General features: G+C 42.3%; 1 protein-coding gene across 11 annotated transcripts; it reads left to right on the top strand.

The window, feature by feature from the left end:
• Window positions 1-222: 222 nt before the first annotated feature.
• On the top strand, window positions 223-16733 carry hgs (hepatocyte growth factor-regulated tyrosine kinase substrate). 11 transcript variants are annotated; one of them, XM_053612789.1, is made up of 21 exons: window positions 223-353; window positions 3515-3599; window positions 3691-3766; window positions 3889-3981; window positions 7238-7358; window positions 7447-7499; window positions 7586-7654; window positions 8510-8634; window positions 8941-9076; window positions 9494-9592; window positions 10922-11017; window positions 11187-11225; window positions 11340-11501; window positions 11683-11896; window positions 12274-12446; window positions 12715-12852; window positions 13037-13220; window positions 13384-13520; window positions 14645-14740; window positions 14839-14925; window positions 15455-16733. In XM_053612789.1, the coding sequence occupies exons 1-21, from the start codon at window positions 317-319 to the stop codon at window positions 15536-15538; spliced, it is 2304 nt and encodes a 767-aa protein (XP_053468764.1). In that variant the 5' UTR covers window positions 223-316; the 3' UTR covers window positions 15539-16733. The 11 variants fall into 11 exon arrangements, with proteins under 11 accessions (XP_053468764.1, XP_053468763.1, XP_053468769.1 ...); XM_053612788.1 differs by having other exon boundaries at window positions 8938-9076; XM_053612794.1 differs by having other exon boundaries at window positions 7235-7358; window positions 8968-9067; window positions 11686-11896.
• Window positions 16734-18769: the final 2036 nt, after the last annotated feature.

The following is an 18769-nucleotide window of genomic DNA, read 5'->3' as shown; positions in this document are numbered from 1 at the left end:
ATCCAATGTTACAAAAGTAAAATGAATTACTTGATCCTGGATAGCAAAACATAGGATTTTCAAATCCGGGTCTTTCTAATCCAGATTATTATTATATATATATATATATATATATATATATATATATATATATATATATATATATATATATATATATATGTTGTTTTTTTTTTTTTTTACAACTGGACACTAGTGACGTAGAAACCGGAAGTACGTGTCACGTGATTCATCTCGACACAGGTGACAAATCAGGGTTCGGTTGACCAACAAACATAGAAGCGTCTAGTCATCAAGTGTTCTGTACAAGAACTCAACCATGGGAAAAGGTGGAGGTACATTTGAAAGGCTGCTGGGTATGTTTTATTTACTTATTTAATAATACTCTCACGATAAATTGTGATAAAGCCAAGAAGTTTCTGGGGGAAAACAAAACAACAGTTCTGTTAGCTAGCTAGCTAGCGGGGCTGTGGCTGCCAGTTAGCGCGTGCATTAATGGTTCGCCACCCGTTTTCATTTTAACAAGTCCCGCCTCCTCTTCTCGGATTGGTCAATCCTTTACTCTGACACCCGATTTCAGAGAACATAGCCAATCCTAATGCGCGAAGTGCATTCGCTCTAGCCAATCAGAACGCACAACACGGGACTTGACTGAAAACGGTTGGGGAACGAAACCAGGGGTTTCAGTAGCAACCGATCTATTGTGCGTGGATGTAAATGTGTTAATTCGCGATGACGTCTTTGATATTAACTTGTTTAGCGGTATAAAAATTAAAACACGACTCGTATGGAGCTAAATCTCCCGTCTCTTAAGAGTTAAAGAAGGCTAGGTTAGCCGTAATAGCAAGCTAGTTTCCGAATGTTTAAAGTGCTAGCCTTGTGCGTCTTGCTAATGTAGACGGCTAGTAAGATTTCAATGTAGACGCAATTAAACATCACACGTCACTGCTTTAATTTAAACACTCGAGTTAAGCCCATGCGCTAACTTCCGATTAAAGATGGGCATCATTAGCGGACATTTTATCCCAGACAGACCCTGGCAGAGTTAGCTGGCCTTGTTTTTGTGTCCTGTTTTCTTTCTGTGCCATGAACTCCCCTGATAACCATCACAGCACACAGTAGTTTATAAAGAAAATAACAGCTGGGATTAAAATAAAGTCTATTCTTTTACCGGAGGATGGATGTAACTGGGATTATTTCCTCTCAGTGTTACCTGATGAGTGATTGTCATGGAAACAGTTAATAATTGTGTCTTGTGCAACTGTTATGAACATAATTCTTGTGATTCGTTTGGAAAATGACATGGATAACATCTTAAACACCAGATTATATATATATATATATATATGTGTGTGTGTGTGTGTATGTATGTATGTATGTATGTATGTGTATATATATATGTGTGTGTGTGTATGTATGTATGTATGTATGTGTATATATACGTGTGTGTATGTATATGTGTGTGTGTGTATATAATATGAATGAGATGAATTCAATTGATTTTTAGTCTGTAAAAGTATTGTATACTGAAGGAAAAAGCTGTTGGTAAAATAACACGCATGTTACACAAAGATTAAGACCAGAGATGCACTGATGTATCGAACGATTGTTCCCGCTAATGGCCGTCGGCCGATGATTAAAAACATCCGATGATCAGGGCCGATTATATCCTGTCAATCAAAAGAGGGTGGGAAAACACATCGAATTCATGCTGTGTTAAAATGTCTCTTGTGTGGCATGATGACAAAACTGCAGTTTGTAATCTCTGCACTGCTAAAATTTTACACCGGACGCTGCAGCAGTGAAGCGAGAGTTTCGGTATCGAGTCTAATTAATTCCCGCCCCCATGCTGCTCGCGCTGAATTAAAGCGCCAGTACATCACTGAAAGACTTAAATGAAGATGAGTTGCCAAAGTATATATTGCGCAGAAAAATATATTTGTAGAGTAGTGTATTTTAATGTAAAAGAAGGCATAAAAGGCTATCGGTTTCGGCCGAGATCACTCTGAATAATCGGTTATCGATATCGGCTGAGAAATTTAGTATCGGTGCATCTCCGAGACACCCCGTGTGTCATGCTGTTGGAGGAAAATAATCAGTGACGGAGTGGTGTGATGAAGCGGAGTTTACTGTCACCAAGCCAAAGTTGAATATTTTCCTAATACTTCGATGACTTGTCGGTGTCTCAATTATTCATGAGCCCGTGTGTTCTTATCCTATGAGAAGATGATGTCTCTTAATTATTCACGACCGCACGTGGTGCTTTCCTACAGATGTAGTAGATGAGCGTGGCGTTCAAATGGGTCGCAGGTGTTCGTTTCAGTGGTGTAAGAGTTCGAGTGTGTTTATTCGGGAGCGCTATGAGAATTGGAGAAAGGTGGACTTCGGAGTTGCTCATGAAAGCAGTTTGCGTCTACACGATGATGCGGTACTCAGTCCCGAGGACTTTTCTATCCCTTCAAATGTGGTATGTGTCTGTTTTTAACCATGACAGTTTTACTTACTTTTTGAGCTAATTAAATCGCTTAAAGCACCGCGGGCCATCGCGTGCAGAACTATACAACGAGAGTCCGCGTTGAAGGGAAGAGCCTTCGCCTTTTATTCGTGATAAGCTCGAGCCTATTAGCTAACTAGCATTCCGACACTGCGTTCGGTTTTATTTGATGTTTTCCTCCATAGTCACGCCAGGGGCTAATGGTTTAAATCGATAGGGCAGAGGTCCTGCAACGCTATCTATTGTGTCTCCATTTAGCCTTGGGGATTCAGGAGAAGTCCTCTGCCTCATCTGCAAATTTTTTGGCACTATCCATCTTTGTGAGTGTTCTGAAGGCTCGCCCCCCTCTTCCTCCCCTTCCTTTCCCTGCCACACCCACTCCCCCGCCCTTCTTCGCTGTGTTTTTCAAAAACATTGAGAGGTAGACTTTAGCTGAAAGAGGGAGGTTTCATGAACCTTTAAAGTCCCCGTGAAGTGCCTTGAAACGCACAGCATTATTCGACCTGTTGACGTAATTTCCACTGAAACAGGAAGTCAGGCGGGACATATCGAATAGCTCCTCACCCTTTTAAAATGACTAATAGCGTTTAGCTTACATCACAGCCTGGGATAAGGCGTATCTAACGGTTAGTACCATGGATTTTTATAATGTTGTGGGCGGGACACTTAGGATTCTAGCAAGCGTTCAATTGGGCAAAAAAATCTAACGAGAAGCTGAAGTGCAGAATGATGTAATCAAAATGGTTGATCCGTATCGGTGGTAGAGAGAGCGTGTAAATTGTGAATGCGTAAATTCTCTAAATGTGAGTTTTGTCATTGTTTTGAACCGGAACCCTGGGATTTTGGGTCAGTCAGAACCGTGAACTAACAGGAAGTGAGAATCGAGACTGCGGCCTCTTCATGGTGAAGGATGAAACAGGAACCGATGATTTAACAAGTGGAGTGCACACTGCGGGCGCGTGTTTTTGTAACCTGCAGCGAAGGTGCTCGTTGTGTTCAGATATCATCCGTTCTGTTTTACAGACAAAGCCACCAGCCAGCTGCTCCTGGAGACGGACTGGGAATCCATCCTCCAGATCTGCGACCTCATCCGGCAAGGAGACACGCAGTAAGTCCTCGTCACGCTGGCACCACGTGACCAGGCTGTAGTGAATATTCATGTCCGAGATTTAAGAACTCTGTTTTTCCATCGCTCTCAGGGCTAAATACGCAATCGCTGCCATCAAGAAGAAGCTAAACGACAAGAATCCGCACGTGGCCCTCTATGCCCTCGAGGTAAGAGCTGCCGTGTTCGTTGTGATCAACGTCATAGGACACGCGATCTCCGAATTTGATGAGGAAATGCTTTTATGGTGGTTCTTATAATTATGGTGACTTGTCTCTTGTCTTCTAAACAGGTTCTGGAGTCAGTGGTGAAGAACTGTGGCCAGACGATTCATGACGAAGTGGCGAGTAAGCAAACCATGGAGGAACTCAAGGACCTGTTTAAGGTAGAGTTTTATTACTCTTCATCTGATATAGATGAGATTTAAATATTTCTAAATATTTCGTTCATCTGGTTCATGATGCAGCTACATCACTAAAGCATGTACATGTTACCTGACAACAGCTTCTTATTCTTCTTCTTCTTCTTCTTCTTGTATTATTATTATATTATTATTAAAAATCCCCTCCAATTCCCCTTCTGAGAAAAGTAGGACAGTCCAAAGACGAGTTTGGATGCACAAGTTTGGATGAGTCAGGGTTAGTGGTCGCTATGGTTACCTGAAGGTTTAGCTAAAAGATTTAGTTGTCCTTGCTAGTTATGTGATATAAATTATATATTGCATTTTGCCACGATTGCACAGCATTTATGTCTCGCAGCTCCAGCCTCCCAAGTTCCCAATCCCGAGCTCTGGTTAGGCCAGCTGCAGACGTTCACCAGCAAGACGTTTTTCCCTTTGGAGAAAGAAAGATCACTAAAATTCAGCTCTTTACTGAATTTTAGTTTACACTGACGTTTTCGACGCACAACCAATAAGACGAGGCCTCGCATGTGTCGTAGCAAAGACACCACTCCCCGGTTACAATGGAGGAGCTGCGAATTATTTGTGTGTCTCAATAATTATTGAATATCAAACTTTCTGTTTTTGTCCATCTGTAAATAGAGGTGGAATCAGTCGTAGCTTTCAGATGAAGTCGAACTTGTCGTCGCCTCATGCAGCCGTTTTCTTGCCCTCCGTGTCTTCTCTTGTTGACTCCATAGGCCTGTCACGATAATTACGTTATCGACTATATACAGACGTGACCTCGATCATTTTTGCTGACCTGGAGATTTCCCGTCGTGTTTACGTAAGAGTGAACGTCGCCGGCATTTTAGCCGTCCGCGCCGCTTCTGTCCTCTCGTCTCCTTTTTCAAAAATAAAAATCCACATTCGAACGCGGAAACTGTGCGTGTTCGAATTGAAGGTGTGTAGCGAGCACTCGTGCCGATTTTAATTAAAACACACGGTTTAAAAAAAACGACACGCAGGATATTAACAGCGCACGAACGATGTTTTTAGAAGAAGAAAAATCTAGAACGAACGGTTCTAGTGTTTGTAATAATCCAGAGCCGCTGGCATTTTGCTGAGCAGTGCCGCGTTTGTTTGCGTACGTTTAAACCTAGCGTAGTAACACGTCAGTTATGTATTGCATAATCTACAGCTTGATGCACATTTCTGCACCTTACGTGTCTCTACTACGTTTAATATTCCGTATTTACATTAGCGTAGAATTGTACCTGTGCAGAACTGTATAAAGTAGTTTGTACTAAACAGTATATTATAATGCCTTTTGCTTTACGTTGTTGTTTCTGTAGTAACAGCTAAAGCACAGGGAGTTGTATGGCAGAAGCTCCACGTAAGTCCAATAATAAACGAATTGCTGTTTAATTAGTTAGTTCCTCTTATTATTGACGTTACTCTCACCGTCTCTTCACGTTAACTCGACTCTGCTGACACCGGAGACTCCTTCCCCAAACGTTGAACCGACGTCTCCTCGCAGTTGGTTTCTAGAATTTGTTGTTAATATAGAATCGATAACGTGTCATTTAATGTCGGAGCTGCTGTTGGAGGAAATTAATCAGTACTTTCTAACCAATCAGAATCCAGAATTCATCAGCGCTGTGGTGTCGGTCTGATTATTGTATAGATAAATGCATGTTTTGTATTAACAGAGGAAATCTGTTATGATAATGTGGGGTAGCCAGGTGAATCATGATTTGTTGGCTATTACCAGAATATTTGGCGTTGAGGAACATCATTCCACCAAGAGATATTATATAAACCAAGTAGAGCGTTTAGCAGTGAATACAGTCTATTAATTTTTTTTTTTGTGCTGGTTTTCTGGTTGTACATGCATGGGTTAAATGATGAAATTATAACAAAAGTTCAGTGGAAAAACATCAGACGTTGTTGTGACATGATGTGATTTATACAACATGCAGTGTCGTTCCTCTGTTCTGTCTTTGGGAGGTGTTATGATCCTGCTCTTCCTGATGAGTCATACTCTGCACTTTACTTCCTGGTTGTGTCATCGTGTCACATGTCCTCTCGGTTCTTAAAACCCCGGGGATGTTCCAGCAAGTGTCAGAGTGAGACATGCTTTTTAGCTCTGTGGATCGTCCGAAATCAACCTGCAACTCCGTGTAAAAGGTAATCTCTGGAACGACGGGTTCAGTGTGGATCGTTTTTAAAAAAAAAAAAAAAAAAAAAAAAAAAAAAGTGTCGAATATTTAAGAACAGAAGGCTTTTTGTTTGTGTGTCACTGTGACACTTTTACATATTTAGCTGCTCTTGTGTACAATGTTGACAAAGTCCTGTGAAAAGGCTTTTGTTGATAGTAATAAGTCAAGGAGGACGTGCCTGTGGTGTTATTGTGTCGAGGTTTTACCCGAGGTCGTGGATTGATGAGAGTTGTACAACAAGTCCAGTTGCCTCAACATGCTGCTCGTGCTCGCTCGGTGACTTTTCACGTATCCATTTAAATCAAATCCTGGTGTGTCGCCGTCCTCGTTTGCGGTCCAAGTCTCGCTCTGCCGCCGAGTGAATCCTAGAGCAGTTTGATTGCGCTGAAAATGTGAGGAAGTTTGTAGAGAAAGTGAGCTGTGTGTTATGGGTAAATTTAATGTAATGGTAAATTAAGTGACAGCTTGGAATATGATGTCTTCTGGATATCTAGGCCAAAGACAAATCAAAACAAAGAAATGACGTATACAGATAAACAGACCGCAGAAATGTATAGTCTCCTCCAAAACTATTGGAACGGCAAGGCCAGTTCATTTGTTTGCGCTATACACCAAAGACATTTGGGTTTGAGATCAAAAGATGGATATGAGACGAGAGTTTAGGATTTCATTTTTCCCCCCCTGGTATTTACATCTAGATGTGTTAAGCAGCTTGTTTTGTGTCAGTACACCAGTGGGTTCTTTCTTTTTCAGGACATCCCAAAATGTTTCTGCAATGCCTCTGGTAGATGTTCCCTCTTTTCTCAGCTTCAAAACGGCTTGCTTTTCTCCCATAGACAGTGCTCAAGTCTTCATGTCAGTTTATACTTTTTAACACCACCACACACCCTCTTGACGTCCCTAAGCACTGAATTGGATAGAAAACCAACGTCAAAAAGTCCAAACCGAAAATTTTCGACGGCGCTGGATGACTCAAAACCCGTCACATACACCCTCGTCCCGTTACGTTGATGTGACTGTTTCTCTGCTGTCCTCAGAAGCAAACGGAGCCGAACGTCAGGAACAAGATCTTGTACCTGGTCCAGGCCTGGGCCCACGCCTTCCGCAACGAGCCCAAATACAAAGTGGTCCAAGACACTTACCAGATCATGAAGGTGGAAGGTACAAAGCACGGTCGGCTTTAACGACGGAGTTTTCAAATATAAAGCGAAGCAACACGTCTGATTTTAATTCTCCTGTGCTCCATCAGGTCATGTGTTCCCGGAGTTTAAAGAGAGCGACGCCATGTTTGCTGCAGAGAGGGTGAGCGATCCTGCTAGAGAGACTCGTTGTGGTGTTGCTCGTGTTATCCGGACGACGATAATAACGGTGTACGTGTCCTTTTCCAGGCTCCTGATTGGGTGGACGCCGAGGAGTGCCACAGGTGCAGAGTTCAGTTCGGTGTGATGACCCGAAAGGTAAACGCAGACCGCTTGTTCCTGAAGTTGCTTTAAATGGGTCAGAAACCTGCACAAGACCACATGTAATTAAACAGTGGTGCTAATCCTGTTGGCTAAAATGTGTGTGAAAGATTCCTTCACCATTTAAATACCAGAACATCTTCCTTTTAGATTAACCGTCAAAACATAGGCAGCAAACATAGTCAGTTAACCAAGCCAACGTGTGCCGCTTCGAGAGTTCAAATCATTTACTACGACGGAAGGAAGTAGCGCTATGTTATGCAGTGATATCGATCTCATAGATGAAATGTATTTAGATTAGTTTTTATTTCTCACAGTAATGTATCGTGCGTTAATGTTTCTAGATTTTACCGTTCTTAAAAATCCACCATCTTCAGTTTCAAATCCAAAATGGCTTCCTATCCACTATATACGCCCAATAACATATTGGCCAAGTTGTGGATTCTATGCGGGACCCTCTATGTACAATAAAAAGCCATGTGACGCGCGATGTTAATCAGAGAAAGTATTGGCACGCTCGGATTTATTCGGGCGTACCCGCTGCCATTATTGCTGGCTAACAAACTTAGTGCAGTTTGTAAGTTAATGTAGTATAAGCTCTATTTCCTGTCAGGCCAGAGATCTTAATCTAGAAATAGTTGGATCAGGTTCATCAGTAAATCTGTACTGAGGGGGACTGGGATTTATCCGAATCGAATTTTTAATCTATGCCTTGTGTAACAAGGGCTCGTTTCGCCAAACTACTCATATCCATCGCTGCTAATAATAGGACAACGCAACTAAGAGTAGCCTGATGAGTAATATCGGCGAGGTGTTGGTGTTTCCTGACCCATGGTGCTTCTCGTCCCTCAGCACCACTGCAGGGCGTGTGGACAGATCTTCTGCGGCAAATGCTCTTCCAAATACTCCACTATCCCCAAGTTCGGCATTGAGAAAGAGGTGCGAGTGTGCGAGCCCTGCTTCGAGCAGCTCAACAAGTAAGTTCGAGCGGAAATGAGACAACCCATACACATACGCACTGTTGTTTTTTCCAGTTCTGCTTATTTTTAAAATGGCCGAAGGATGCTGCTGTAAGGCGTTTCCTTGACATTCAGAACCAAACTTGACACCGTTACGAGACGCGCACCGCTCCATCGCGACGTATTCGACTGCAAACCTTCATAGCCGTGTTTTTTATTTATCTGTTATTATTCGTCCCTGTGAAGTCATGTGTTCAAAGTGTTCTGCATTCCTTCTGAGATTTACTCATGTGTGTGTGTTTCCTGATCCCTTCTCCTTAGCAGCCACCCCTCCCTCTCTCCCCCTTCTAGGAAAGCCGAAGGAAAGAGCAGCAGCAGTAGCAGTAGCAGCAGCGGGCAGTCAGAGCTGCCTCCTGAGTACCTGACCAGCCCTCTGGCTCAGCAGTCTCAGGTAGTACCGGTGAGCTAGCCGTCTGCTAGATAACTAGCCTAGCTTGCTGTTTGGAGATGAACTACAGGATCTGTTTAACTCGACGAGGAGGTCGGTTCGTCTTTGCTGAAGCTTTAAAGGCAGAAATTGTTATCGTTAGTTACGCTGCGACATTCGGAATATTTCCAATGAAAAAAATGTTCCATTCATCATACCGTAACATGCTCTTCATATTCACTTGCCACCGAGGCTCGTTTTTCAGCACCGCTTGCTTGTGTTTCTTGCTCAGGTAATACAAAGCGTTTCATGCGACTGCTATCACGATATTAAATAATTAGATTGGTTTTCTTTAGAATATTCAATTCTACGGTAAGCCGTGCCCCAGTTTTGCACTCTGTCCTGTTTATTTATGGATGTTGGGTTTATATCTCCGCTCTGCTTCCCTAGATGCCTCCTAAGAGAGACGAGGCAGCGCTGCAAGAGGAAGAGGAGCTGCAGCTGGCCATCGCTCTGTCTCAGAGTGAAGCTGAGGAGAAGGAGAGAATGGTGAGACGTGCACGTGGTCCTTCTCTCCGTTTACAGTGGGTTTTGTTTTTTTACGATCGACACGACAATTTTTTTTTTTCTCACAATCCAATTTTCCTAAACTCTTAACGTACCAACACAGCCACACCTGGCAAAACGGTTAATTTCATGCTCAAAATCACACGTTGTAAACTAGACTAAATCAGATCATTCTTCCAAAACACTGACTGAACGTTCCTGTTGGAAGAGAACATGTTAATCATAGCACAATACCATAAAAACACTAACACCAGATGGAATTACAGAAACTGCAGGTCAGGTCTGCCCTTATACAATACAGTTACGTATTCGAGACCGGAGGCATGCAGTCACTGTACAGTAATACATGGTAAAGTGTAAAAAGTGTGTTTTTACACTTTACAGTAGGAGGAACTCTTATACAATATCCTCCTACCTGTTGGTTTCTCGAAAAATCCGGACAATGGATGCCACTGTGTCCCGGCTGAGATTTGGTTGTACTCGTTCACCAGCCTCTCTGTGCGATAGCCCGTGGTTTATGACATGGTCTATGATAGTAGCTCTTATATCATCAGTTACCCTAGCTCTCGCCTTTCGTTGAGCGCCAGCACGCATTCTAACTCCTCTCCCTCTACCTTTTCCTCGTCCAGCCATTTTTCTCCCTTGCCCTTGTCCTACTCCTCTCCCTTGTCCTGGTACACGTCGTCTTCTCCCTCATGCAGGCATTTTTCTTACTTTCTTCGTGTTGCTCTATATTGTTCCTTTTCCACACAAGATCAGCCCAAAGAGGTCCTCTTTTACCGTATACCATATGGTCACGCGATTTGAAAGAAACCTCAACAGCCGAGTGTGTTTCCTAGATGGGAATCAGCTGTGATTGATCTATTTGCTTCAACCAGCTGTTTCTTCATAGCAGTGGAATAAAATACAGGGTATATTCACAATATGAGCAGCTGTTCACTTTGACTTTAGCCTATAAGTTAGGTTTAGAACATGTTATCTGTTCTGGTATGCAGTGTGAAAGCGTTTGTAAACTTGGCAGTAAGAATCCATTGTTTTGGTCTCGGTTGAGCTCGAGTGTAAAAGAAGTTTGGGTTAACTGTATGCATTTTGTGTCAAAGCAACGTTAATTGTATCACCTACACAGACGGATGTTGTGCTGACTGTGTTGAGATTTTAGGCAAATTGTTAAAAGTATTGAAAAAATTGTCATAGCGATCGTAAAAAACGAACACGTCCGTGATATGTTTAGAATTGGGGTCGGGGTTATATGCTCTATCTCTCTTTGTCTCCCCCCCCTTCTTTCTTTTAATAACTCTTGTGTACATGCAGAGGCATAAGAGCTCGTACCCCGTGTATCCCAAAGCTGATCCGACTCCGGTGACCTCCTCCGCTCCACCCGTCAGCACTCTCTACTCCTCTCCTGTGGTAAGCATCTGGATGGTCCTAGAATATGCGAAATATGGTTTTCGATGCTATAACGAGAGATTTGATTTAAAAGAAGAGGGCTTTGTGTGAAAAATCTCATGTTGTCATGGGTCAAGACTTTTTATTTTTTATTTTTTGTGAACGTTTACCTCGTCTTCTGTATCTTTAGAACTCCTCTGCTCCTTCAGCTGAGGATGTCGACCCTGAGGTTAGTATCTCCTAACCGTGTTCCTCACACGACGGCGTTTCTGCTCCAGCATGCAGCTTAGCACGAGGTCTTTTCAGACGCCGTAGTGACAATGTTTATATTCATCTTTTCCAGCTGGCCCGTTATCTGAATAGGACTTACTGGGAGAAAAAGCAGGAGGAAGTGCGCAAGAGTCCCACCCCGTCTGCTCCTGCTCCGGTGGCGTTGGCTGAACCGTTGCCTATCAGCCAGCCAGTGGAAAGCCACGCCCCCGTTCAGCCCATCAACATAGTGGAGGTACATTTAAAGTGTTCAGTATGCGTGCTCCGTTTTAAAAATGCGGAGTTCTTCCAGAAAGTTCTTTTCGCCGTGCACCTTTCTTGCGGAAGCCCCTTCACAGAAAGATCGCGGAAGGTCTTACTCTGAGTAACACGGCCTTAAGTAACAGCTGGCTTTCGTTTTCGACGCGTTTCCACAGCAGCAGTACCAGAACGGAGAATCGGAGGAGAACTACGAGCAGTTCCTCAAAGCTCTGCAGAACGCCGTCACCACCTTCCTGAACCGCATGAAGAGCAACCACATGCGCGGGCGCAGCATCACCAACGACAGCGCCGTGCTCTCCCTCTTCCAGTCCATCAACAACATGCACCCGCAGCTCCTGGAGCTCCTCAACCAGCACGACGAGAAGAGACGTGAGTCAACGCCGTCACACCTTATACCGTCCTTTTCCACGTTTGTTCTGCGTGTTAAATGTTACGTTTATATTACGGCGGTGGTCTGCGTTATAACTGGAATCTAGTGTGTTCCAAGTGTGTTGAGTTCAGGACTGAACAAAAAACAAAACGAATCCATCTAATGTCTCTTAAATAAGAATAAAGCGTTATTATGGAAACCTTGCACTGCAAAATGTTGACACAAAGTCAACGAACTCTTTCAATATTTCAATATTATTATAAAAAAAATAAAGTCAATCGTGTCACATCTTATTTACAAAGAAGAATAATTAAAAACACCGCTCATTTTACACGAAGCACTCTGTGATGACCTTCGGTTCTCTTTCTGTCTGTAGTGTACTACGAAGGGCTGCAGGATAAGCTGGCGCAGGTTCGGGACGCACGGGCCGCTCTGAATGCTCTGAGGGACGAGCACCGCGAGAAACTTCGCCGTGCCGCCGAGGAGGCCGAGAGACAACGGCAGATCCAGCTTGCCCAGAAACTCGAGATCATGAGGCAGAAGAAGCAGGTGAGTGCTGTGCGAACGAATAAAAATGAATCCAGTGGACGCAATTGAAGTATCAAAAGGTGGAAAGATCTTTTCATATATTTCCGTACGTTAAGCCATGAGAGTTCAGGAGAGATTAGGAAATCTACCTAACCGCTGTTGAAAATTTAATGATGGGAGGTTGTTTGTGACGTCCCTAAAATTTATTCGCACACGTTGACTCCTCCTCTCTCGCTCATGGCTGGGACGTGATTATTCATCGATCAGTCAAGTTTCTTATTGGTTGCAGGAGTATCTGGAGATGCAGAGACAGCTGGCTATTCAGCGTCTGCAGGAGCAGGAGAAGGAGCGGCAGATGCGTCTGGAGCAGCAGAAACACACCATCCAGATGCGTGCTCAGATGCCCTATTCCCTGCCTTATGCCCAGGTGAGCTCTGCCCACTGAATCCAACTAATATAATAAACAGTCTGTTTATTTTATGAAATATGTAAATATTTTCAGTTTTTGGCTAACGTTTAGCTTCGTGTGTCAATTTTAAATAATCAGCTTGTACAATATTTTGCTGAGTTTTTAAATTTTTATAATTTTATTTATTTATTTGGTGCTACAGATGCAGTCACTGCCGCCTAACGTGGCAGGAGGGGTGGTGTATCCACCCGCTGGTCCCCCCAGTTACCCCGGCACGTTCAGCCCTGCTGGCTCAGTGGAGGGCTCTCCCATGCACGGGGTCTACATGAACCAACCCGGGCAGGCCGGAGGAGGACCCTACCAGGCCATGCCAGTGTCAGCTACGGGTGAGCTCCACGTGGTTAAATCTGAAATGGTTGAAACCATCATGTTTGATGTGTTTGAAGTATGCTTCTTCATAACCTCATAAACGCCAGCTCCTCATAGACTTGGCAGAATTGATCGTTTTTGAAAAAGTTTATAACACAGATCGTGTTCCATGTCACACAGATCCCAACATGGTGAACGCCTACATGTATCAGACCGCAGGTACCGGTGGGCAACAAGCTGCCCCTGGTCAGGGTCCGCCTCCTAACACCAGCCCTCCATACACTAACTACCAGCCCACTCCGACACAGGGCTACCAGGTAAGAGCTGCAGGCAACACTTATGGATTAACAAAGTCTTGGAATAGACTACAGTCGTGTTACCTATTGGAAATGTTATCAAAAATCTATCGTTTACCTTTTGAGAGAATTTCTCGCATTGGTTTTGTCTTAAAATTCCAAAATAATTTGAGCTGGAATTTAGGGTGTTCCCTGGATCATCATCCCGCTCATCATCCAGTGGTCCCTTGCCAGCATTGACAAGTTAAAGCTGTCATTCATGTTTTGCAGCACAAAATTTGTCTGAGGATACAAATAATGGTGATATGGGTCATTAGATCTAGGATTCTGCCTGCTCTAAATTATACGTACAGTAGTGTGATAAGATTGTTTGAATTTATTTGATTGAATTATAATAAATAGTTATTAGAGAGAGAGGAGAGATTGTGTGTGAATTACCCGTGTCTGTGCCGCATCTCTACTGATAATGAAGGTTATAGAGTTTAACTACTGTATGCAGCTGTAACTGTATGTTGCTATGGTTACAGTTGTTTATAGGCAGCGTATTAATTCATAAACTCACTGGAACGACCTGTGTGCATTATAATCTTAGAACACACCCCTTCCAGCCAATCAGAATCGAGTATCAGACCATGGTATAAATAACCTTAATTAAAAATATATATAAATAAAAATTATATATATATTTTTTGTTTTATTATTGACTTTTTTTTTTTTAGAGGAAAAGAATTTTATTATTATTTTTAAATATGATGAAAATTATTGAAATGACCCTTTAAATAATTTTTTCATAATTTAATACACACACTGTTCAGTCTGTTTGAGAGCACACCAGGGTTCCATTCAGAGTGGTTCTTTAGGGTGAGAACACAATCACACTCCGCTGTGGAAACAAACAAGCGATCTGAGAGATTCTGAGCAAGGTGGTCTCGGGTTTTATTTATTTATTTATTTATTTATTTATTTATTTATGTCAATGCGAGCTGCAGTGTAAATTGAGCCTGTTGACGGAGCTTTTTTGCTCTAAAGTGGACCAAAAGGTGTGAAAGTGCCCTTTGTGTCAAGAGAACCAATCTGCGTTATGACCCCTGTCTCGGTTTTCAAACGCTACGGTTTAACCCATCACCTCTTTTTCTTCGCTGCAGAATGTTGCGTCTCAATCCCAGAGTTTGCCCCCGATGTCCCAGGCTGCCCCGACCAACGGCATGGCCTACATGGGCTACCAGCCGTACAGCATGCAGGTCAGGATTCTCGCTCGTCCTCCTTCAGATCCGTAGCACTATCGCCGATGATTTGAATGAATTTAAACGTAAACATTGCATCGTTCTTGTCCTCGTAGAACATGATATCGGCACTTCCTGGACAGGACCCCAACATGCCTCCTCAGCAGCAGTACATGCCTGGCCAACAACCCATGTACCAGCAGGTGAGCTCATAACATAGTGTGTTACCTGTCAAGTGCACTTGATTTAAACTCAACAGGCATAGTCTTTCTAATCATCTGTCTTTTTATTAGACATTTAAAAAGATAATACTGTACGATGCGATAAATCCAGTGGTATAGCAGATACATGTCCGAAACTTCACACCACTGCGTTTAGTATGACTACGTGTGCTGTGACGGACCAGTTCTGCCCTGACAAGCATATAAATTACACTCTGAATTGTAGAAGTTCTCGCCAAGTGCTTAGCTAACCGCAGAGAAGGTTTTCCAGTTACCATGACAACTAGGGACGCTCAAATGAGCATATTACCATTTAAAAAAATATGCTAGCTATGGTAGTATGACATTATACTATCGTATACTGTGGTTTTATTCCTCTTATACTACAGTGAATTGGTATGTTTAAAGAATTAAAGAATGACCGGTTATACGTTTTTTGTCCGTTTATAGCTACGTTTAATGTTTAATGCTGTTAACCCATTTTTGTTCTGTTGTGTGCGTATATATGCAGATGGCGCCTCCTGGTGGTCCTCAGCAGCAGGCGCAGCAGCCCCCGGCAGGCAGTGCAGAGGCTCAGCTCATCTCCTTTGACTAAAACGTCGTATTCTCACCTGATCCACCACACTACAGTCAGCCCTCTGCTCTCTTCCTCCTGTTACCCCACACCCAGTCTATCCACTTGCAATATTTCTGTGACCATCTAATTGATGAATACATCCTGGTTATCAGGAATACGAGACTCTTTTCGCTGCTGGTATGATCTCTCTCTCTCTCTCTCTCTCTCTCTCTCTCTCTCTCTCTCTCTGCTTTACGGGGAGAGAAGGCTAGAAATGGTTCTTAAATCCTCCGACGCCTCTCTCGAAAATTATGTAGTGTTTCCTTATGAAACACCTCTTAGCTAGTCGTTCGTATCCTTGAATATTAACAGAACATGTATCGAATAAACAGCAAATAAGACGCGACCATGTCATATTTTTCTAAAGTCGACCTGCATGTGTTTTAGTCGTTCTTTACGGCGTCTCCACCCCGATCAAGTGAGTGTGTTTGGGGGGGTGTTTTTTTTTTTTTTGTTTGTTTGTTTTTTTTATTATTATTATTTAATTTGGGAAGCTTTCGAAAGAAGTTATTTATCAAGCGATTCGGAGGACGAGCGCCCGATCCAGGATCATGTCCAAGAGCTTAGAGTGCTGCCTCTCGCCTCTCTCACACACACTCCATCGCAAATCCCGACATTCCAGAGCAGCATTCATCATGGGAATCCTGTCGTACGAGTCCAATTTTAAAAGATCTGGAATTTCTCTGTATTTAGGATCGTCGTCACGGAATCCTAGCTAATAGTCGTCGTAATCTCTGCTTTCGTAGATTATATTAAATAAATGGGACGGTGCTGTATAGCCCTTTTTTTTTTTTTTTTTTTTTTTTTTTTTTTCCTTTTTCTTTTTTTCCATTTAGTGCTGATTTGTACAAAAAGGATGTCACGGAGATGAAGAAAATCCTGGGTTTTCTCATTTGGTTAAACAGGCGACTTTGTAGAGAGCGACGCGAGGCGTAAAGCGGGATCGTAACGTGATTTGAGATGAAGGATGTATCGAACGTGCTTTAAATACAGTAAAATAAATGTAAAAAACGGAGTCGTACTGCATGTTTGTAACGTCCATCGACCAGTGAGCAGTTCTGTAACCCTTTAACGCCGTCCGTGGACAGCTTCGTTCCATCATACTGATCTGTATGACTCCGGGAAAAGAGTTTTATGATTATATTTAATAAATATCTCATTCTTTTATTGTGCACTTTTTTGCCACCTGTGTCTTTTTTTTTTTTTTTTTTTTTTATTGTGTCTGAAACAACATGGAAAACAAAGGAAAGAGTAAAGTAGACTTGCAGAGTTGGTTTTGTGTTCAGAGACTGTAGAAAACTACAAGATCGTCAAAAAAAGTAAGTAAATGGTAATTAAAAATGTTTACTCTTATTGTTTTTAAAATATTAATGCTAGCTGAACTTTACTTTAGGGAATAACTGTCCGAGAGAGAGACACTTTTTATACGACAGTCATTTGCGTACATGATTACGTTGTTCTTAATGATAGGAACGAGACATTATCCTTTTTATCGGTTTATAGTTACATTTAACGTTGAGACGTCTACGCAGCAAGTTCGTTCCTGTTCTCGTTTACGTTATAGCAGCTACAAGCAGTCGCTTCTTTTTCCATCTATCTTAACGTCAGTAAAAGCAGCTTGTCATCGTACTAAGATTCACAAAGCGTAAACTCGTCAGTCCTGAAGATTACAGCTTTACCTCTGACTGTAACAAGCTCTGACGCTGGAGACTCCTTCCATAAAGGTCTCCTTAAAGAAAGTGTCGACATATCGATGCTTTGTGATTTATTTATTTATTATTATTTGTGTGTTAAATCTATTATCAGATTTAGATTATGTTTTGCATCCACAATGCAAGTGCGTGTGTAAGTTGAGTGTACTATAGAAATGAACTTCAGCAAATTAATTGCCACGACGATGGTATGGGAACTTTTCGGGAGCCCCACCCATTTCTCCCACAGTTCCCTGGCATCCAGGAACGCCGGCTCCGGGACGGGAATCACGTTCTGTAGAAATCACGTGTGTTAGCTGGAGGTTTGGTGACAGTATTTTTAATATAAAGCCTTATTAAAGGATTACTCTAGAATTTTTCTTCCTAATTTCTATCCACTGCAACTGTCACTTCTGTGAAATCTTTTTTTTTTTTTTGTAAATGTTTCCCTGCACTATAAACCCCTATTGTATGAACCTTATTTATGATTGAAGTCTAAGGACAGTTGTTGAATTTCGTCAGTAAGTGTAAAATATGTGGATATATAACGCAAATACAAAACTACCAATCTTAACAAAGATAACCAGAATCCTGCCCTGTCCCATCTCTGAAAGGATGAACTGATCAGATTTAGAGCTTAATTTACAAACAGAAATATTTATAAAATTCCAGATTTCCTTGACTGGTAATCGTGGTTTCTAAGGCTTATATAAAGGAAATTGGCATTTCCTGTTGAGTTTTGATATGTTAAAGATGACATTTAACCAAAAATCTGAAAAATAACTGATGTAACCAAAATAACAATCCTTTCTACTTGCTCTAACAGTACACTTACAGTTACAGGGCACAAACAATATAGAAGAAGGCGGCTTTAATGGTCACATATACTTTACAGCACGGTGAAATTCTTTTCTTTGCATATCCCAGTTTGTTAGGAAGTCGGGGTCAAAGCTCTGGGTCAGCCATGATACGCCGCATCTGGAGCAGAGAGGGTTAAGGGCCTTGCTCAAGGGCCCAACAGTGGCAGCATGACCTTCTGTTCAGTAACCCATACCTAATAAAGTGGCCAGCACCCGTACCATCACCGCACACTATACACTGTACAATACATCAGTGTCACTGCTGTGCACCACCTACATAATAATTTTCCACACCCTACAGTCACTAACTGTACACGGAGTGACCTGCATGGCAAATGCACCTGCTAGTGACAGACGTGCTGTATAACTGAGCTTGTGCTCTTCAAATTAAATTGTACTGCTTTAACAAAAGTTGCCAAGAGCAAAATAATCCCCCTTAAGAATGTTCATGTAAAAAAAAAAATGGCGGCACATTTGCTAACCACTTTTACACCACAGCGTTCTACAGTTCAGCTGCACATTTAATCACACACCTTCAGATCAAAAGCTTTTTAAGTTCATGAGGAACATTTCAGTCGAGTGTCCACAAACTTTTGACCGGAAGTGTCCCGTTAAAGGATCTCTCCCGTTAGAGGAGAGGGATTTATAGGATTGTCTGG

Source organism: Ictalurus furcatus, chromosome 24 (genome assembly GCF_023375685.1).
Source record: "Ictalurus furcatus strain D&B chromosome 24, Billie_1.0, whole genome shotgun sequence".
Classification (NCBI taxonomy): domain Eukaryota; kingdom Metazoa; phylum Chordata; class Actinopteri; order Siluriformes; family Ictaluridae; genus Ictalurus; species Ictalurus furcatus.
Note: the sequence above shows the minus strand (reverse complement) of the source record. Positions and strands in the feature narration are given on the sequence as shown.

What these genes read in the sequence shown, in the direction of transcription:
- hgs (XM_053612785.1), top strand. Translation starts at nt 317, where the DNA reads ATGGGAAAAGGTGGAGGTACATTTGAAAGGCTGCTGG. An exon ending in AGCCCATCAACATAGTGGAG is followed by an intron (nt 11,502 to 11,682) that starts GTACATTTAAAG and finishes GCGTTTCCACAG; the next exon opens with CAGCAGTACCAGAACGGAGA. An exon ending in ATTCCCTGCCTTATGCCCAG is followed by an intron (nt 12,853 to 13,036) that starts GTGAGCTCTGCC and finishes TTGGTGCTACAG; the next exon opens with ATGCAGTCACTGCCGCCTAA.